The 22,126-nt window shown below is 51.3% G+C and overlaps 1 protein-coding gene across 1 annotated transcript; it reads right to left on the bottom strand.

Annotated features, from left to right (window-relative positions):
* Positions 1–1,287: 1,287 nt before the first annotated feature.
* Positions 1,288–3,886, bottom strand: NKX2-3 (NK2 homeobox 3; the record flags this gene model as incomplete). Its single annotated transcript, XM_082673512.1, has 2 exons — positions 1,288–2,024; positions 3,526–3,886. The coding sequence occupies 2 exons, from the start codon at positions 3,884–3,886 to the stop codon at positions 1,288–1,290; spliced, it is 1,098 nt and encodes a 365-aa protein (XP_082529638.1).
* Positions 3,887–22,126: the final 18,240 nt, after the last annotated feature.

The following is a 22,126-nucleotide window of genomic DNA, read 5'->3' as shown; positions in this document are numbered from 1 at the left end:
GAAGCCTGGGCGGCGGCCGCAGATGCAGCCGCCTTCGCGAGGCCTACGCCTGGGCCTGGGGGCGAGGTTTCCGTTTACCCTGGAGACCCTCGAGGCGGGGCAGAGTCTAAGCCTTGATCTAACGCAGGCCAAGGTACTAGCGCAAGCATCTGGGTGAAACTTGGGGGGATTACAAAGCCCAGGCCTCAAAAGGTCCTGAGTCTCCGACCTGTCCTCCCTACAACAGTAAAGAGAAATTAATGAACAAAGCCTTGGAGACCGGACTTGCAGCCTAGGGGCTGAGGCAGGGGAGACCAGGCCTACAACCATCCAGGGGGAACTGTTTTTCCTGAGTATCTTTTCCTTCCCCTCCCGCCCTGTTAAAGGGTCCCTCCCCACTCTTGTGGGCTAAACAAAGTCTGTAGCCGGCCAACGGTTTGAAAATATTGCACCTTGTTTATTGACTCCTGTAGTGTATGGCAGCGGGTGTGTACATGGCGTGTGGATATAGTTTTATATATATATATATATATATATATATATATATATATATAAATAATATGTGCTGAACACAGAATACGAAACAGAAAGGAAAGCCGGTAACACCTCCGGTGGGCCACCAGTTCCCGGATTTGTTCAGCCCCCCCCAGCTTTTGATCTCGCTCCACTGGTTTTTTTCGCAGAGTTCTACACCCCCCTGACAATCTGGAGATCCAGGCCGAGGTATCTGGTGCGGAAGGCAGGCGGTTGGGAAAAGGAAAATGGACTGTGCTGTGGTACGCCGGCCCCGCAAAGGGGGCAGAGCGTCGGTAGGGCCTGGGGATTTCTCAAGCCACGACGCCCATTTTTCTCTCCTTCATGCTTTTTTTGTCCTTGAGTTCTCCGCCAGCTCTTCGCGGCGGCCGCGGGAAGGCTGAGGGAGAGAAGCCCGAGGGAGAGAAGCCCTTCTTGCTCTGGGAGAACCGAGCGGCAGCCCGAGTCTCAGCCTCTCGCACTCCTTTTGGGGCCAAGCTCGGGGCCATCGTCCTCCCAGCACCCAGCCGGCGTTTCTGCCTCAGAGACAGTCTTCGTGACCACTCCCGGGCATCCTCTTCGCCCCTGAGCCCCCTTCCCCAGGCCTCGCGTGAGCTGCGCTCCGGGGCTCTGGGGAGCGAGACGTGTGTATATATATATATTTATTTATTTATTTATTTATTTATTTTTATTTAACGAGGGGACCTGGCCCTTCCTTGGATCCAGCCTTTCTCGCGCTTCAGTCCCGCGGCGCCAGGCTGCGGTGGGGCGGCTGCCGCATGACCCGCCCGGTCCCTACCAGGCCCGGATGCCCTGCAAGGTGCCCTGCGTGCACGCGGCCCCGGCCGCCGCACCCTGGTGTAACGGCTGCGCGCCGCCGCCGCCGCCGCCGAAGCCGCCCAGGTTGCTCACGTTCACAAAGGGGCCGCCTCCGGCCGCACTGCAGGCGGGCTGCATGGCCGAGGCCGCCGCGGAGGCCCCGCCGCCGCCTCCACCGCTTGCCGGGTACGCACAGCCGTAGCTGCCGCTGTAGGCCGCAGCGGCGGCGGCTGCAGCAGCCGCGGCTGCGGCGGCGGCTGCCGAGTTCCCATAGCCATAGGCGGGGAAGCTGTTGTAGGAGTAGGCGCCCGCGCCCACGCTGTAGGGCGCACCGTAAGCTGGCGCGCTGGGCGTGACGCACGGCTTGCCGTCCCGCACTAGCACCGGCACTGCCACGCGGCGCGGCGGCGGCGGGGGCGCGTGCGCGCCCAGCTCCAGAGACTTGTCCTGCCGCTGTCTCTTACACTTGTACCTGCGATTCTGGAACCAGATCTTCACCTGCGTGGACGTGAGCTTCAGGCTGCTGGCGAGGTGCTCGCGCTCGGGGGCCGACAGGTACCGCTGCTGCTTGAACCTGCGTTCCAGCTCGAAGACCTGGGCTTGCGAGAAGAGGACCCGCGGCTTCCGGCGGCTGCGTGGCTTCGGCCTCTCGCTCTCCTCCGCTGCCTTGCAGTCTCCGGCCGCCTCCAGAGGCTTCTTCAGCTGGCAGCTTTCTGCGGAAGAAGCAAAACAACAGCGTCCTTTAATTGTTCCCGATCTCACCGCGGCTCCGGTCCCGGAGCACTGTGGCCCCTTTGGGGGGCAGCGCGGAGTGTGCGGTAATAACTGCTGGGACTTTGGGGAAAGTTTGTGGCTCCTGACGCCGTGGAACCCTGCGATAGCCCAAGGCCCCTCACAACGCCCTTGGCGGGTGGAGGCACGTTCCGTGGGGAGGGGTAGTTAGTGCGCGTTTATTTAGAACTTGAGCATCTGCGAGAGATTACCCTGTATTAAACGTGCGGCTCGGCGTGCTGATGATTATTTTCAGGATGGAAGTTTGCAACTCCATAATAACTATAGTATTTGCAAACTCGTTTGCCTTCCACTCCGTCATGAATAGCTGAAGGTGTGAGACATGTTGGTATTTGGGAGCTGGTATGCGTGCGTTCTGCGAAAATCTTCCTGCTCGTAAATGTCTGAGTGTAACGCTCATGTATTGCCCAGGGACAGTTTTTTACTTTTAAAAGCCTACAGGCCCATAGCTAAATGTCTGCCTGACGACATCTGTATTACCTTAGAGAGAAAAAGAAATTTGATTGATTTAGACAGTTTCATGTCGATTTTAGGCCCGGGGAGCTGTCAGAGCACAGGCCTTGGCTTCCACCACATCAAACCTCCTCTTAGGGAAGGAGATTCTTTGGCTCTCTCTCCTCAGAAACAAACACTTCCTTGGAGGCTTTATTCAGTTGTCCTATTTCCCTACCCAATTCACCTCGCATCCTACTTGAGCAGCCAGGATCTAAGTTCGGCGCGTTTTTCACTCAGCCCGAAGCCCCACAGCCTGGGACACAAAGCAAAACGTTAAGAATTTTCAAAAAAGTCTGGTGCCTCAGGGGTGTGAGTGCGGAATGGACTGTGTTCCCACGCACTCTCCCAGCATCCCCTCCCTCTCTGCCGGGTGCCGTGGGTGCGAGGACGCTGAGTTCCAGGCGGAGAAGTGAGGAAACCACCCAGCTGAACTCTACCGACGTTCCTGCGCCCTGTGGACACTAGGCACACAAGCTGCTTCGACTGTCTTTTCCAGGAAGAGGGAGCGGCTGCCCTGGCCTCAGAAAACTCGTCTCACGCTACAGAGAAAGTGGGAAGAGTTCAGGCTCGTGCCCCTCTAGCTCTTGGGAAGAGCAAAAATACTATGAGCTGTCAGCACCCAGCAGCTGAGCCCTTGTTGCTTATCACCATCAGGGTAGCAGTAACTATTTTCCCTTCCCTCCGGGGCTGCATCGCCTCCCCCCTCTGGGGGGAGTAGTTGACGGAGTCACCTTGTCTTTCTCCCTCCGCCCTGGCTCCCTTGCAGGCACCTGCGCTTTGCGGAGCTGTCGTTGACCAGGGCCAGGGCATGACCCCAGCCGGGGCTAACGGGGCGGGCAGCCGTGCTGGCGAGATTTGTGGGCTGTTTGCGGGCACCCCGCCATTGCTCCAGATGTGCGGGTGCGTTTCCTTTCCCCCTCTACTCACTTTGGCTCCGGTCCCTCAGGACCTCGGGCTCCTCTTCATGTTCCTTAGGCCCGCTGCACGAGTCTCGCAGGACCGTGTGGACATAGCTCTGGGGGCAGAGCCCCGAATCCCCGTGGCCATCGGCTGTAGCTAGTGAGTTCAAATAGGACAGTTTCTCTCCCTCTTCTTCCTCGTCCTCCTCCCCTCCGTCAGAAAATTGCGTCCCCTCAGCGGCGGCCAGCATGCAGGGCGCCGAGTGGAAGTGGTGCTCCAAGTCCGCCTGCAAGTGCGCGCCGTGGAACTGATGTTGCTGCTGCTGCTCCAGATTCAAAATGTCTTTGACTGAGAAAGGGGTGGAGGTGACCGGGCTTGGTAACATCATCAGGGCCACTTAATTGTCCAGTCCAAATACTCAATAAATCCCGGCGGGGGCGGGGAGGCAGCGCGGCGGCTCCAGCTCTCCTTCTGGACTCCGCCGCTGCTGCCGAGTCGGGCTTTTGACAGACGCGGTCCCGCTCCAGTCTAAATCGCCTCCATTGGCCGGGACGTGGGGGTCTGGGTTTTGTTAAAGCCACTGAAGGGACTGGGGCCGGGGCTGCGAAGCCTGAGTCCGGGGGTCTTACGTCACGTTTGGGGCGGGGCTCTCGCTTCGACCTCCCTCTCTATTGGTTCCAGCTCCTGTGGACCGCGCCCCTCCGCAGCCAGTGAGTGTGGGTGCCGTGGACCTACCAGAAATAGACAAGGACTAGTATAAAGTCGCAAAGTCCTAGTCGCTGTGGGCGAGGCTGCACTGCCTGGGGTACGCGAACTACCGATTCCCACCCAGACTGGCCGCATCTTCCCGGGCAAAGCCAGTTCTGGGAAGTTTCCTGTCTGAGAACCAGCTACCAGGAAGGATAGCCCAGGAGTATGGTTTTTCCAGATGCTGCGGGGGCAGGAAAACTTCCTGGCATGTAAATACCCGGCACTGGATCCCCAAGGAGATGGAATGTTTTATATATCTATGGATGGGCGACGTGTGCGTTCTCGCCTTGTTGACTTTGCTCAAGCTGTTCCCTCCACTCGGAATGTCTTCTCCGCCCTTGTCTCCACGACAAGCCTGTTCTCCGAGGCTCTGCTCAAATGCCACCTCCTCCAAGGAAGCGCTCCCTCGTCGCCTAGCCGGAAGTCATCTCTCTCGCATCTGAACTTGCAGCTCGTGCTAGTAAAGGACATTCGTGTCATTTATCACTTCCCGCCTAGTACTATAGCTATACTGTCTGCCTGGTCTCCCTGGGTAAACTATGAGCCCCCGAGGGCAGGGCACCGTTAGCATTGGCTTTTGTAGCTTTTCCAGCGGCCGCACTAAGCAGGTATGTGAGAGACAGGATGATGGAGCCATTACTGAATTTTGTGGACTGACAGCTCTTGGTTTGAATCCTGGCCTAGTCAGTGTATGGCCTTGGGCGTTTCTAAGCCTCAGTTTCTTTGTCTACAAAAAGACAGTAATACCTTCTTCAGGGTTGTTGCCAGGGATAAATAAGGCAAAACATGCCAGGATTTTCATGCGGAGCACATGTTAGTGCTCAATACACGTCATCGACTGCTATTCTGCATCAGCGGTCAAGCAGTATTTGTTGACTGCATTGGTGATGACATGGCTGGAGTGCCTCACACATTGGGTGGTTTCATAGGGTCTTGAGAGCAGAGTCTGTCTTCACAAGGCAGGTGACCCAGCCATGGAGGCCATCTTTTCCGCCTATTGAAATCAGGCGCCTTGGTCTAGGCCTTGACCCTCGGAGGCATCTTTCTAATTTCTCCAACCCACACGCCTTCTGGCGCCCTCCTAAGGCCCTGGTTGTTTTGTGGGCGAATCTATGGGGTCTGATTCTGGAAACCGCTCTGGTGGAGATCATCTTCCCGCACAATAGGCATTCGCTCGCCACCACATCTAGCCCAGTGAGGACCAGCAGGCGCTGCTGTGAGACCTACAGAAAAACTTGTGCGCAGTGCTGGCCTTGAAATAATAGGGTCCGATTCGGCCCAACCGTGGTGCCCCTTATCTGGCCCTAGACACCCCAAGCATTTTTTGGTGGTCAAGATAGTGGCGCTGGGGGAGCACTAGCCTCAGCTAGAAGGGGTAGGTGGAAGGTTCAGGGACTGTGGACGACACCTCCCGGCGGCAGCAGACACGGGATGGGAGTGGGGGAGAGAGCGGAGAGCTGTCGTGGGAGGAACCCCGCAACAGCGGGAGCGGTGGGTGCCCAAAGCTGAGAAGAGAATGAACAGCCAGTCGGGAGGGGGGAGAGGCGGGGCTGTTCCGGAGGGAGCGGAAATGGTGCGGGGAGTCAGCCCTCGGGGCCGCCTGGGGAGCTGGGATTCAGCGTGGGCCACGTGCGCCCGGGAGTACTTAGGTGGCGGCGGCCGGCAGGCTGTTGGGGAGACCCTCTGTGAGACGGCCTTTGCGCCGGGAGGACCATCCCTCAGCCACAAGGGCGCCCGGTGCCTTTCCGCTTTGAATTCTGAGACTATTGAGGCCCCAGGCAGAGCCGGCATCTTCAGGCCAGGCCAGGCAGCTGCAGAGAGAAGAATGCGCCTGCTTTTGCTGCGGATCGCGAGCGCTTGAGCGCAAAGATCCAGAGAGAGATGGGGGTGAGTGCGGGGCACTGCTGGGTAGGAGTCCTTCAGTGTGTGCGTCGCGGTAGCAGGCGAGCATAAAAGAAGGAAGCTGCTTCCAATCCCACTCTTCCATCCCCATCCCGAGGGCTAGACTGTCGTTGGGAATATTTCTACTCCCTGCTGGTCTCCTAATTTTTAAAAATTATTTTTTTGCCTCTGTGGGCGATTTTCTTGAGTGATTTCAAGATTCAGGGAAAAAAAAGAGAGAGAGAGAGAGAGAGAGAGAGAGACAAAAGCTACGGAAAATCTCTCTCCCCAGTTTCCAGCCGAAACCTGCATTTCTCCTTGCTACATTCTCTTGCTTCTCCACGGCGCTTCGTTCCTAGGCCTTCCCTAAGCTCATCCTCAAGAATCCCTATCTTAGAACCCGTGGCCCGGGGTGCCGGGAACGCGGAGACACGCCCACACACCCGCTGCTGCCGCCCAGAGTCCACCGAGTCTCCTTCTCTCTTAGCACGCAGAAGGCTGTCTCCTCCCCAGCCGCAGGCCCACGCAGTTCGCTCTCCTCCAAACCTGCTGCCACGACTACCCCGCCAGATATCCTTGGCCCAGGCCTGAATAGTTCTCTCCAGAGGTCCCTAACCAGATTGCTCCTCGGCAGGCCGCCCCGGGACGCAGTTCAGGCCCGAGGGGCTGGAGGCTCGTGAAGAGCAGAGTGTGGGGAACACAGGCGAAGGGGCCTAGCAGGCGGTTGGTATGCCCTGTCCTCCTTTTCTCTTCCCAACCCCAGCTCTGCGCAGGGCTGATCTAGCGGGCGGGAGACTTAGATCTTGGCCTTAAGCTCTGAGCAGGGGCTCGGGTCGTCTCCTGATTGTTCAGGCTCCCTTTGGTCGTTCTGGTTCCCCAGCAGCGGAGCTTCCCTGCAGGGATACCCGCCGGGCCAATCACATCTCGGCAGCCTGCCTTTCCTGCGCCCGCAGCCCCGACGATCGCGAGCGTGTGCGCCGCCAGCTGCGCGCCACTGTCCGGAACGAAAACGCCGCCAGAGCGATAGTTACGTTACAGCAGCGGTCGGTTCTCGGGAGTCGCTTATCAGAATGTAGAATCTGGTTCCAGTGCCTATCCAGTTACAATCTCGTTCTGGGACATTTGCATTCTCTTGTGGGAAAAGAGGATCTTTGAAATCCCGTAGCTAATAATTGGTTTTTGTTCCAGACAGTTTAGCTAATTACTGACAAATAGAGTAAATATTGTTGCATCCATGGAAGCGTTTGATCTTATTTTAATCGAGTGTATCTGCCTACGTTCCGTTTTGTCACGTTATACATTTATACAAGTCTTCCTCCTCCCGTATGTGATTACAGATCATAGTAAAATGACGGCAAATTCTCTGAGGGGAGGTGCTATATAGATGCGTAAAAAGGCGATAAATAAAAGTATACCTTTTGGGAGAAAACCCACATGCTAATCACTACAACAAACATATTATCCAAGAAAAATGTGATGGTTCTTTGAAAGTTGTAAAGTGTTCCAAGAAGTTATTATTCTCTACCCAAAAATTGCTTAATATACTTATATAGTCAGATAATTGATCATTTTAGTTATATATGCCACAGCTTATTCTGATATCCTTCACCTGTTTGAATAGCCATTTAATTATGTAGCCATGGCTATAAAAAAAAACAAAAAACAAAAAACCTGAAGGTTATCGTGGCCTTCTAATCTACATGTAGTACCACAGTCAGGAGTGATTTTCTATTAAGGCATGAAAAACCATCATGTGATGAACGCAGCTAGCTAAAACTATGTGATAACTTTTCAGGCGATTTTTTTTTCGTTGAAATTTTCTTTCCTTCTTTTTCTTTCTTTTTTTCTTTTTTCTTTTTTTATGCTCTCCTAGAAATTTCATTGTCAATGCCATCTTACAAAAAAAAAAGAGTTGAAAGAAAAAAATTTCCTCTTTTGCAGGAGCACTAAATAGATTTTTGTTATTTTGTTGTAGTTGCTGGCAGTGGTGTGTATGTGTTTTGGTTTGGTTTTTCGTTGAGAGATATTAGAAAGCTATCCAAATTTTTGAGCAATCTAGAGGCTAGTGTTTTGTGAGAAGGGTGAATACATTTTCTACTTTTCAAGAAATGTCAGCTAGGTACGTCAGTCCCAGAAAGCATTAAACTGATCTAATTCCTCAAGAGGATTTTTTCCCTCGTTTCAGTAATTTGGTAAGAGAGATTTTAAAATGGCATTTTTGAGCATTTTAGCTTGTTTTGCATGTGTTTGTATAAATGCCATATTTTCTCAGATTGTGTTTGGAATTGAGTTTTCTAAATAACCCACCACTTCCCTTCCCTGGGAGAAAATTGGTCCAAATTCAGCAATCCCTGTAGTTCTTTGTAAATTACAGGCCCTTGCCGAGGAAGTGAGTTTCGATTTCTCAGGGAGAGGACCTTTCACATCTATCTATGTGTATCTGCCCCACTCCAAAAATTTTAAGTTAACGGTGTAAATACAGCTTTCGTCACCGAAAACAGTTGTTTTGCCAATAAAACACAGAAGTCGGAAAAGCTAACTTTGTCGAGTGAAAGTCAATATTTTTTCAAACAAAAACACGTAAATAAAAGATGTCTATACACAGACATTTATTTTTACTATTTGCGTGTGTTATTTGGGAGTGCAGTGAGCAGTTTTAACTTGGTGGTTAAATTGGAATTCTGGATGCATTCCTTAACTCTTTTTTTTTTTAAAGTGTGAGTTTAACTTCCTGTATCGAAATGTCAATGTCTTTAGACCTTTTAAAATATAATCTGACTTCAGAAGGGCAGCTGCAGTTTTTGGCGAATTAATTTACTTAAACCAGCGCGCCTGCCTGCTCTGAGCACGAAGGGTTTCAGGGAGGGATGTGGTTATTATGTCCAAGCAGAGATTTTTCGTGACTCTTCCTAGCGCGATCTTCTCAACTCTGTCTCTTCTCAACCGCAAACCGAGGGGACCTCGGCCTTCTCGGACGCAGAACTCTTTCCCCAAACCTCCCTGGGGGTCAAGTTGGAGCGAATAACTTCAAACCGTTTGAAAACAACAACAACAAAAAACCTTTCTCACTTGGAAAGAAACGTTTGCCGAAGTCTTGTTGCCTTAAGTAACGCCTTATCCCCGCCCTTGCTGTGTCCAGCCTGGAGTTCCCGGTCTTCGGTCGGCACCGGGAGAGCGATTCCCAAGGTGCAGCGGGACCTTCGCTCCGTCAGTGGGCAACCGTATCTGCGGGCCTAGCTGCCCACTTGCCCTTGGTTCCCTGAAGCTCCGGGGGCACCTAACAATTACCACTGCCCTGGGATAGTCCCATCTTGCCTGACCCTGCGGGGATATTGGGAGTGGGAAAGCGTGGGCTCGGAACAGCCGGGGACCCGATCTGGAAAGGACCGAGGACCCAGGCGGCTGCGGCGCACAAGGGCGCACAGACACAGGGACAGAAAGCGTGACACGCCAGGTCCCGTCCCGCAGCTCGAGGCCTCCGGACTTGGCAGCTTTGCCCTGCAGAGACGCAGGTGAGTCAGGTCGGAGGTCAAGAATTCGGCGGCCTCGAGGCTGCGGGGACTGTCAGGTTGCCAGGCCTCGCTCTGCCCATCAGCCAAGGGCGCCGCGTCTCCAAGCCCGTGCACTTTGTCCGCGCTGGTTGGGGCCGGGAGTCCAGAGCTTCTCCACGGCACGTCTCTCTCCCACTGCAGACCAAGAGCCCGGGGGGCCCTAGCGAAGAGCCCCGGGGCGACGCCTGCTGGGCCTCTGTCCTTGAACCTGCCAGTAGGTTCTCGAACTCTGCTCGACCTCTCTGCACTCCCGCCAACCCGAGAGAAGGACCGCCTTACTTCTCGCGGCTCGCGGCACGCAGGGGCCTGGCAGAGCCACCGAGACCCGGACCCCAGAACTTCAGTGGCCTTCCTCCTCCCCTTTGCAGCCAGTCTGTTTCCCTTTTCGGCCCCTTTCTCTTCCACTGGGCTCATCTCTTACTCCCCCGCTCCTTCCCTTCCTCACTTCCCTCTTTTCCTGACCACCCTTCCCCCACCGCCTTTCTCCCTTACCCCCTCCTCCTCTCCCCAGCCTCCTTTGCTACTCGGTCTCCACTCCTCCCCCACCTGTTTCACTCTCCCTTATTTCTTCACTGCCTCCTCCCTTCCCCCATCTTATTTCATTCCCTTTTCCGCTCCTTTCAACTCTTGTATTTTCCTGCTTTTTGTCCCTGGACCCTGCAGGTGTTTGGTATGGAGGGAATCTCACACACACACACACACACACACACACACACACACACACACACACACACACACACACACACACACACACACACCCTGTGCACCAGAGGTCCCCACTCCTGAGCCCCAGACCCCTCTCCTCCATTCCACCCCTGTGCTTACTCTGTCTCAGCAGCTGCTCATAAAAATGCCCACGCACCCTTGGGTGTGTGATAGGGACACTCCTCTGTACCCTCCAGCCTGTAGGACCTTTCCCATCTCCCAGCCCCCCAATACCCAGCAGCCTCAGCTATGAGCTCTGACAGGGTCTGTAGGGCTCCGGCTGGCGAGCTTGGCCACCCTCCCTGTGGAAATCCCCACTGCAGGCAGATCCTGCAGGGCCTCCATTTCCTTCTATTGTGGCAGTCCGGAGAGGATCACAGCAGAGCTGAAGGTGACCATAAAGCCTGGGCCCCAGGCATCCCTTGAGCACACAAATGGGGGCTCCTAGACCAGGGCTGACCCCCTCCGCCACTCCACACAGGCAAGAGCAGACCGAACTGACCTTCCCTTCTCTTTCTTTCCTGCCAGTCCTACTATAGATTAAGGGGCCATTTAGCCCTGAGATCACCCCAGCTGGGAAGTGTTTCAGGGACTGTCTTAAAATGCAGGGGCCAAATCTGGGAGAGGACAGTGGGGTCCCTGGCTCTTACACCAGCCAGCAGAGGCAAGGACTGAGCACTTGGTACAAGTTCCTGGCCTACCTCACTGCTATGGAGCCAGTGGGGCAACTGAGTCACTGCCTTCTGGAGAGGAGACAGGGTGTGGGGGTCTTCCCTCCTATGAGTCAGGCTCCCCAGCTGTAAGGTGGGCAGCCAGCCAATCTCTACCCTTTTACCTCCCGTCCTGTCTGCAACCACATTTCTGAGGTTGAATTACTCTAATAAATATGCATTTCCAACAGATGGACGCAGACCTGCCATATATGTTTCTATGGACTTACCTTTTACCTTGAATGACAAGGCAGGTGACTTCCTGTGTGAATACAGCAGTGTGTGCACAGGCGGATAGGCAGGCAGAAGAAGGCACTCAGGACTCCCTATAACTGTAACTTCCACGTTAGAGCTCTGCTCTTTCAGAGAGTGTGGTCAAAACAGGAGGACTGGGCTAACACTCATTCTGAATCCCCCTCCATCCTTTTTTCCTCACAATGTGAATTACTGGTAGTGTCATGAGATTTGGAGAGAAATGTTTACATGATCCAAGATGAAAACTAGCTTCCATGACAATCAGATGCACTATTTCTATACAGGCAATTTATGGTATCATTACAATTAATCTTGTACAAGGTAGTCCCATAAAGACCTAAGTTGCAGTCAGAGAAGAGGGAATAGATTTTATTACCAGAGTTGTAATGACTGTGTGTGTTCTTGAAAGTAATAAAACCACATTGAACGTATTCTGCAATTAATACTTTAAAAAATCCACACACACACACACACACACACCCATTAGTATAGTAGAGAGGGTGGTCTGTGTTTGTGTGTGTGTATAATTGTGCCCACACACAAAGTGAGTGAGCACGGATGTGGGCACATATGAACATTTTACACCTCCCACAGCCAGTAAGCCTGTTAAGTGTGTATGTGAATGGACGTACTCAAACCGCACAAGCATGCATGTGTAAGTGTTGGCACCTATGACACCCTCCTCCACAGGGAGAGCCCACAGAGTGAGGAGACGGCGTTTGGGGTGGGGTCTGGGGAAGACGTGGCTTTCTTTAAATCATAATCACACCTCATGCCCCTGTCTTGCGCCAAAGCATTGACCCTGGAGTCCAGCAGAGGGGTTTGGAGCCCAGTCCTACCTCTCTTGTAGTCTTGTGACCTTGAGGCAGTCCTTCAACCTTGCTAAGCAGCAGTTTTCTTACCTATAAAAGGAGATAATAATGGTGTGGACTTTACAGGCCTGCAGTAAGGATTAAAGAAATGATGGAAAGAAAGCGTTTACAGAGCCCTCTTGTGTAGTAAATGTTCTTGTGCTGGTGGCAGAGGGTGGGCGTGCGGGGTGGTCGTTAAGCACGCGGAGGGAGGCTCGGAATCTCTCCTCCCCTGAGCTGAGATCAGGGAGCCAGATTCTCAGGTACTCCTTGTCTCACTTGGGGAAAAAAAACATTAATTATCAATCAAATTTTGAGGTTTTTTTTTTTTTTTTTTTGGTCCCCAAACAAAACAAGAGGACTAGTTCTGTTAATCATTGAAGTTTTAGGATATACTCTCAGAACCACCAGCAGCCTCCCCCTCTCCCACTCCCATCCTCTGGAGCTGAAGCAAACAAATCCCGTACCCAGTCAGTGTGAGATTCCCACTCCCACAAATGCATCATTTTTAGCTGCAGTAAACAAATCTCCAAAGTCTCATGTCATTGTTATCGTGTTTAGATAAAGATCTGGCCAATTAGTGTCCTTGCTGGAATGTAAATAAATCTGCTGCCCCGGACCTACCCCAGCGGTGGGCGTCCTTCTCTCAATCAAGCAACACCAGCATTCTTCCTCTCCTTTTCCTTTTGGTGTGGGCAAGAAAGTCTGGCCTTCAAATTCACATGGTTTCTAATCTCTTCAACTCGGTTCCAGATCTGCTGTGTGACTTCAGGCAAGTCACTTACTCTCTCTGAACCTATTTCCTTTTCCATAAAGAGGAGTTAATGAAGACTGCTTCTCAGAGTTGGGAGTGAACAGCAGTAATAATAGAAATAATACTGTTGATAATAATTACAACAATAATACTCCCACCAGCAATGGTCATATCAATAACATTAGCTACTGTTCATGGATGTTTTTCCTACAAGCACATGGTATGGCTCAATAATTAAGAGACTCCCCAATCTCCAACTCCCACATAAACTGTCAGACCATGGGCAAACCACCTGGGTAGGGCTGGAAGACTCTGGGTATGGAGATCAGAGAACAGCACCAGGCATTTTGTGAAGCTCTTTAAGTGTCTACCCATTGTTATTGTTTCTGCTTCTTGCAACAGAGCCCTTGTCTATGGCCTTATTAATGCAACCATGTTACAGAGGAGGAAACTGGGGCTGAGAGGTGAGGTTACTTGCCCAAGTTTCTTAAGTTCCTTGCCTTCCACGTTCAGCTCCCTCTCTCTGCCCCTCTCCCTTTCCTGGGCAGCCCCAGGGTTACTAGGTTGAGCACCATGCGTGGACTGCCTGACCAGGCACTATTCTCTCTGCTTTTGCGAATTCCTGCTCAGTGCTGGGTGCTTGACTGTCCTCCTCCTTCTCCCCTCCCCAAATGTTCCTGCAGGGCCTAAGTGGTAGTCCACAGCCCCCAAGAAGAATGTTCCCTGGGTGGTGGGATTGACTGGAAACTGTCTTGAAGATAAACATGGCTGGGGATGGGGTGGAACCTCCTGGAGCCTCCTCCCTTCCTCTCCTTACCCGCACCCCCTCTGAGCTGCTTCCTTTCTTGCTAGAGAAAAAAGAAAAAAAAAGAAAAAGAAAAGAAGAAAAAAAAGAAAAATAAGAAGAGGGGCTGCCAGCCCACCTCTTTGCCTTCTGAGGCGCTTGCCATGGAGTTAATACTAATCGTGATAATAAGCTTCCCACCGGGTAAACGAAGCGTTCCACATGCATGATTGTTACAACATCCCTGTGAAACATATTTTTTGTTTCTCCCCCTTCAATTTAGAGCCATGGAAATCGAGGTCTGCAGAAATGAAATGACTTGTCCAAGGTCACAAAGCAGGTAAGGGGTGGATGCAAGACTTCCAGGCCCGCAGATGCTGCCACTCCACCGCCTGGGTCTGCAGCAGAGAATATCCTGCCCCAGCCCAACTCCAGGAACCAGGACTTCAGGACCACCTGCCCCCAGGGAGACCTTCCCCGAGTGAGCTTGTCTAATCCCTGAGCTGACCCCTTAGCCCGTAGGCCTCTCTGTGGGAGCGGTACCTGCAACCCTAAAGTCAGAGCAGGCCTGCTGAGTCCGGGAGCGCCCGTGAGCCCACACTCCCACTCCCTGGGAACAAGCTACAGGACTTTTCGAGGTGGCTCCCCCCTCTCCTCTCTGTCCGGACCTCTCAGGCCACCCTGCCCACGCCCTTCACAGAAAAAGGAACTTCCCACTGGAAAGCAAACCACCGCAGCCCGGCGGGGCCGGGGACACACTGGAGCCAGTCCCAGGCCCTGGAAACGCAGCCTGTTGGAACGTGAGCAAGTGCCTGTACCTCGGGCGTGCGCGCTGTGCTTCCTGGAGCAGAGTGGTGGGTTCAAATCCTGTCTCCACTCTGTCTCCGGGCCAATTCCTTACTTCTGAGCCCTGCTTTTCTGAGTTGTAAAACTGGAAATACTCAAAGTACCCACCTCAGTAGGTCGCTCTGAGGGTTAAAGGAGATTACCTCCGTGAACCACTTAGTGCTCCGCCCGGCACAATAAACGCTCAATAAATGTTAGTTTATTGTGATTAACTCTGGGACCAGTGGAGGCTGCCTTTTCCGTTTCTGGGTGTGAGCTCTGCGTCCCCGTGCGCATCGAGGCTGCGGACGCGGCCGGAATGCGCCCGGGGGCCGTGGCTGGACACTTGGGCGCGCGAATTTTTGGAGAAGAGCCGGGGTAACCCCGTGGCGCTGTGTTTGGGGCTGGGCTCGGGCGCTTACATGAACTCGCGCGGCGTTCTCGGCGAGTGCGTCTGTCTGTCCCGAACCTCGTGCGTGTCGAGGCCTGTGCGTGTCACGAGCCGGTTCCACTGACGCGCCTGCGGGGACCTCACCTGCTTTCGGTTTACCTGACAGATGCGTGGTGTCCAGGCTGTGTACACAAACCCCAGCGAGAGCCTGGAGTCCCGGCTGCTCGGCCTCCTGCTCATCGAACGATTTGCGCTATTAATGGTTATTTTATTTATATCGTTAGAATTGTCCCCCGGGTCTGTTTACACCAACGTCTGGCCGTCCGGGCCGCAGTGTTTGGACAGAGGATTACACTAATGCAAGGAGAGCTGGGAGGGGGGGAAGGAGGCGCGGTTGGGAACTGGGCTCCGGGCGCCGCGTGGGGTGGGCCTCCTGGGAAGAGGGAGCAGGCCTCTCCTGGGCTCGACCTCTGACCCTAGGAGGGAAGGAAACGTGTCTGTTCGCGATAGGAAGCCTAGGCCTCCGGTGGGGTGGAGGCTGGAGGTGCCCGCTGGGTGGAGCGGGGGAGAAGGGGGCGCCTACTTCTCTTCTCTCAAGGCCGACTCCAAATTCGAGGTTGTCCCTCTTGGGTGCGCACACACGTCAACAAGTAAACGAGACCTGGAGCTACCAGGATGGCGGCCGCTTTGATTCACTCTATCGGTGGCAGCCAGTTTAGTGCTTCGGCCTGCAAATCCGGATTATGGCTGAGCCCCGGGCGCCTGGCGGCCGGCGGGGTTAGAGCCGCCTTCAAAGGGTGGCCGCCCAGCGAGGGCGCAGCTCCCCACAGGACCCGCATGCCACCTGAGCACTCTGGAGCTAAACGCAGCCTGGGCGCCCACCCCCCGCGCAGCGGGAAGGCCCTCCATCTGGCAGCGGGCAGGTGTCTGGGTTCTTGGCAGCTTTCAGCTCGAAAAGGCTAGGCTTGGAATTCCTGGCTTTCAAGCGTCTTTGCTTCAGGGCTAGGGTTGATGCGTAAAAATATCTATTTAGTTAGCATTTAGAATGTGCGAGACACCAAGCCAAGCAGTTTTACACTCCACAACAATCCTAGGAACTGTTATCCCATTTTACGGAAGAGGAAACAGGGGGCTTCAGTAATTTGGGCAAAGTCTCATAGCTAGTGACAGAGCCACGACTCTAACCATGCAGTCGGGCTACAGAACTAGCGCGCTGGTTCTCACCGTTCTGGGGTTCATGCACTCGTTTGGAACCGTGATGTAAGCTATGGACTCTCTCCCCTAGAAGAATGCGACAATTTGTCAATAATTCCAGGGGTTTCACGGAACCCCCTAGGCCCTTCCGTGGACCTCTGATTAATACATTTGGCTTTACAGGTTATACAAGTTGCATTTGATTTAATTTGTTAATTTCGAACATGTGTTAGTAAGGTAACTTTTTCTATCGTTTTATAAAAAGATTCCGGAAGCTCAGAGAGAGAGGTAAAGTCACTCGTTCGGGATCACACAGCTGGTAAATGTGGAACTGGGCTCTCAGATCTTTGGTCTCTAGAATCTTCGTACACCCCACTTCTCGTCTCCCCAGACCCTGAAGTGCTCCTTTTCTATCCCTCTTGGAGCTCTCTTTCCTCCTGCGGGAAGACTTGGGGCTAGAGCTTTGGAGGATCTGTTTTTTTCCTCGGGGCCCCTGCGAGGTGCTCGGCTGGCGGGGGCGCAGCGCCAGGACCCTGTTGCCCTGTGCTTTGGGGGCCCCGCTGCCAGGACGCGCGCTCCGGTAAACGGTTTATCTAAAGACAACTTCTGTTTCTCGTTCGCTGTCGGGAGTTGCCCTGCAACCAGCAATGAAAAATGCGCCTTTTCCCGAGACTCTGGCGCTGGTGATTTATGTGGGAACCGAACTCACTCGCGAGGCCTGGGCTGCTCAGCCGGGCTTAGGGGGTGGAGGGCAGAGGCCGTCCTGGAAGAGAACCTGGTGCCCCGGCCCTTCCAGCGCCCGCTTTTATGGCGCCCCCCTCCACCCCTACCTCCAGGACATTTTACAGCCGCTCCCCCAGGAAGCTGAGCGCTTTATCGCGGTAAAGTAAACACCATTATCCCAGGTCCATTAACAAGGAGATTTTGGCGTTGTAAATAGACCGCAAGAGGGAGAAGCGCAGCCCCCGCGAACTCCCTTGTAAAATGGTGAAGGTTCTCCAAGATTATGGCCGCTGATCGGCCCCCCAACCTTCTATGAAATCCAAGTCTTGAAAGCCAGAAGGTGGGGCATTCCTCCCCGGTCTAGAAATCCCGCCCTGGGTGTTAGGACTTTGAGAGTAGGGAGTCCCCAGGAGGCGTCTAGCCTAGTCATTACTTTTCTTTAAGTTACAAGCCCAGGAATGCCGATTCCTTTCCCGCTGTGGATACATACATACACTCTGCAGCTCTCCAGGAGCTCTTAGCAGAGAGCAACCAATGGAGATGGTGCCAGGGGCCAGGATACTTGTGTTCCAGGCTCCTTCCTCATTTGTAAACTGCATAGTGCTTTCAGCAGCTACTTAGGAGTCTATAAAGCACGGGAGGCTTGTAATTGGTGGACACTGCCCACACACCCTGTGTCCTGAGGTAGTCAGGACCAGCTCGTATGGCCCTTGCTTTTGTTTCTCTTTCCAAAAGGAAATGCCCACCTTATTTCCTCTTGGGCCAGACTATATATGAAATCAAGTAACGACGCTGGAACTGGCACACAGTCAAGTAGACAGTCCTAGCTCCCCACCTCTCTGAGTTTCTATTTCTGATGACTATATAGTGACCTGTTCCAGGAAGATCCTGCTCATCTAGAGTGTGGTTTTCTTATCCCCTCAAGTCAATATTTATATTGACAAAACAGCAGATTCTGAACTAGGAAATGTGTCTCAGTTTGATGGAGAAAACAAAGGCACAAGTTCTCCAGGCCAACGGAAGCTTCAGGAGAACCCCACCCCTCCTAATCTTTGACAAGGTCACTTTCAGAACGCAGTCCCTGCAGGGAGGCTGCTCCTTCTTCAGCCCTGAGAATTCAGTAATTCTTGTGAGAGCTTCCACCTGGTTGAAGGGTTGGCTTTTGGGGGAGGGGCAGTAGAGAAAAAACGGGGCAAAATGATGCCAGAAATTGGTTTGGCCCTTTGACATAATTGGCTCTATCTAGAGTGGGGACTTTTAACTTTATTTTTCTTGGCCAAGGACCCCTTTGATAATTTTGACAATCCGGTGAAGCCTATAGACCCCTCTCTCAGAATAATTTTTTAAATGCATAAAATTAAATACATACAATAATATTGAAATACAGTTATCAAAATCTTTTTAAAAATAGCCATATAGTAATATAGGTGCTTCTTTATTAATTGACTAAATAACAAAATCTAGTGGCAGGTCTAACAACAACTATAATTTCAAAGCTGTGACGAATGTAAATGAAATTTCAAGGTATCTGCAGCAGCAGTAATGTGCTATGACAATATCAGTGATTTCTACTGGTGACAAATCACAGGCACTACTAATACTACTGGGTTTGTTGCCTACATTCAGAAGTGAAGGAAATGCTAAATTAATTATAACTAATAAAAATAAAGATGTATTTTCCCCTTTAAGTTCATGGACCCCCTGAATTCTATCCTCAGGTCTCTTGGGAACCCATAAACTGCCAGGTTATGAACCATTGATCTAGGGTCAAAATCTAGACCACTTCATCTCAAAGAGTGGTCTTTGGATCACCTGCATCAGAATCTTCTAGGGGTGTTTGTTAGAAAATTCTAGGGCCCCTTCTAAGATCTACTCTGTGGGTGGACCCAGAAAACTGCATTTTAAACTGAATTCTCAGAGGACTGTTTTCACACAAAGTGTGAGAATCGCTGCATCTGGACTTTACCGATTAGCATCAGCACTGTGGCTGGTTGCTTGGATGATGACAGGAAGATCCTTGGAGAGCTGAAGGGTGGGGTGGGAAAGCAGGGATACTAGGCAGAAGCTCTTCCATGGAGACTGCTTGGAGGTGGTACACATGGACTTGGTGGGCACAGCAAGCTGGGGCATGGGAGAACACCAGGGAAGAAAGCTAGAATGGGATATTTTGGTAAAGGATACCAATGTGCTGGCAGAGGCTCTGGAAGAACTTCAGAAATTAACTGGTTCAGTAGCAAGCCACGTCCCTGTGGCCCTATGTATCTCCATCAGCTCTTGCACTGGTTTCCTTTCTTTAAGGTGCTCTGAATTCTGAGCTCCTTTACAGAGTCTTCCCATGTTGACATCATTGGAGCTTTCATTCATTCACTCATTCACATTCATTCATTCAATGAATGCCAAGAATGAGGTCTTGTCCTAGATGCTATGAAATATACAGAAATGAGTAAAGAAGTGATCACTACTCTTAAGGTATTTTCTCGGATACCCTCTCTTATCACTAGCAATCTTAAGCAAACTTAATAAGCATCAAACCTCTTCTGAACCAGCCATGATTTGATGTTTGTGCATTCACCAAGGCCACAGAAGTCTTACTGGAACAGAGGAAGAGCTTGTAGCATATTGATTAGTTGGGGACTTGTCTTTTCTACTGATGAGCACAATTAATAATGTTAAAATGTTGAACAAAGTGGGGCTTGTTCCAAATGTAAGAAATGTGTGAGATACACCCAACATGACATTTGAGAATAGTTATGAAATTGCTGGCCCCAGATCAAGCAACTGATTATAACTGACAGCACAGAGTAAACACAGCTCTAACTAACACATTTTCACCTGGCATGAACTTCAGCTCTAGCAGTACTGTTTGCCTCACCTTGTATTCTCACACATGTCTTCATCAGCGTCTTAGATCCTATTCTCATAGAGAGCAGGTGGGTCCGTGTGCAGAATTCAGAGGCTAATAAAAACAAGGAAGAGTGGAAAGGGACTAGGGGCTAGATTAAGAAGATTTGGGTTCCAGTTCTGTTTCTGTCACTTAAGAACTTTGTGACTTGGGCAAATAAGAGTTTGAATTTTCTCTTTGGTAAAATGATTATAGCATGCCTACTTCATAAACTTAGTGGGAGGAGTAAATAAGATAATGGGTGATAAAAGTGCTTTGTAAACTACAAGTCACTCTACAATGTGAGTAGTAATTATGTGCTTTTGGAGTCAGGTGGACCTGGATTCCAAGCTTGGCAGGAATCACTTACTTGCCAGTTATATGTTATTTAATTTTCTGGGTTCAGTTTTCTTATCCATAAAATGAGGCTAATAGTCTTTCTCTGAATCATTGTTCTATGATTTAAATGAGACCCTTGTATGTAAAAGAGTGTCCACCACATAGTAAGGATGCCAACAAGCTATTATTCCTAGATTGTCAATGTTGGGATGGCAGTGACTGTGTCCTATTTATCTTTATGTCCTTAGAACAGGGCAGAGAGTGCTGCACATGGCAGACTCTTAATTTTGGTTGAATGAATGATTAAGTAAGCTTCATATATGTGTCACCAGGCACAGCATAAGCTATACCTAACAAAGTCCTCATTGGCCAAGCAGAGCTACTACTGGGTCAATTTCAACCCTAGTTTTATCCCCTGCATTCACCCCTCTCCCTTGAGGAAGACAGGGCCGTGATGAGAATCAGAGTCAGTAGCAGCAAATGGATCCAGCACTTGGCTTGGGAAAGATACACGTTTTTAAATTAATCAACAAATCAACAAATATTTGCTGAGCTGCTACTATGTACTAAGCACTGTTCTAAGTGTTGGGGATTCAGCAATAAACAAGACAGACAAGATTTCTGTCATCAGTCCCTTTAACCAGTGCAAATAATGACATCTGGAATTTGTTTCTTTTCTTGTTTTCTTTTTGAGATGAGTGGATTTAAGAATCTGGAGATCGGGGCTTCCCTGGTGGCACAGTGGTTAAGAATCCACCTGCCAGTGTAGGGGACACGGGTTCGGTCCCTGGTCCAGGCAGATCCCACATGCTATGGAGCAACTAAGCCTGGGTCCCACAACTACTGAGCCTGTGCTCTAGAGCCTGCGTGCCACAACGAAGCCCGTGTGCCTAGAGCCTGTGCTCCGCAACAAGAGAAGCCACCGCAATGAGAAGCCCGTGCACTGCAACGAAGAGTAGCCCCAGCTCGCCACAACTAGAGAAAGCCCACGCGCAGCAACTAAGACCCAACACAGCCAAAATAAGTAAATAAATTAATTAATTTAAAAAAATAGAATCTGGGGATTGAAGTCCAGGGAACTTGTTGCAGGGACTGAGCCTGGGAAGGTGGTCTCTGTTTGAGGAATTCAAGGACATACAAAAGACAGGAGAATCAAGCATAACATAGTCACACACTCTAGTCAATAAAGACACAATTACAGAGGGAGAAAGAAGAATGAGAGGGCAGGGGAAGAATAGAATTAGTTTTCTGCTGCTGCTATAACAAATTACCACAGACCGAGCAATTTAAAACAACACAAATTTATTATCTTACTGTTCTACAGGTTAGAAATCTGGCACGGGTCTCACTGGGTCAAGATCAAAGTGTTAGCCATTTTGGAAGCTCTAGGGGAGAATCCATTTCCTTGCCTTTTCCAGCTTCTAGAGAAAGCCCACATTCCTTGGCTAACAGTTCCCTTCCTCCATCTTCAAAGCCAGCAGTCACAGACTAAGTCCTTCTCAGCTGCCATCTCCCTGCTTCTCTCTCTGACCACACTTGGGAAAGGTTCTCTGCTATTAAGGATTCTTGTGATTAGGTTGGGTTCACCTGGATTATCCAGGAAAATCTCCCCATATCAAGGCCTATACCCTTAATCGCAGCGCAAATTTTCCATGTAAGGTAACATATTCTCAGGTTCCAGGAATTAGGGTATGGGCATCTTTAGAGACCATTATTCTGCCTACCAGAAAGAGAGACAGGAGAGGGGAGAGAGAAGAGAAAGAAGGGGAGGAGGAAGGAGTAGAGGGGGGAGAGAGGAAGGGGAAGGGCTGGGAGGCAGGGAGAAATACTCGTCTGGTGTCTTTCCTGGAAAAATGGACTTCCAGTAGCTGAATAATTAAGAATTAGGAATGCAGCTAAAGTTCAACATTTTCTCAGAAGTTATATTCTACTTTTTGCTGCACATTCAGCAGCTGAGGACACAGCATAAGACACTCGAAGCACAAGCAAATGCTATTAACTTCTGCCCCCTCTGCTCATGCAGGAGTCCCCTGC

Source organism: Grampus griseus (genome assembly GCF_964374135.1).
Source record: "Grampus griseus genome assembly, chromosome: 16".
NCBI classification, from domain to species: domain Eukaryota; kingdom Metazoa; phylum Chordata; class Mammalia; order Artiodactyla; family Delphinidae; genus Grampus; species Grampus griseus.
This window is presented reverse-complemented; position numbering and strand designations above follow the sequence as displayed.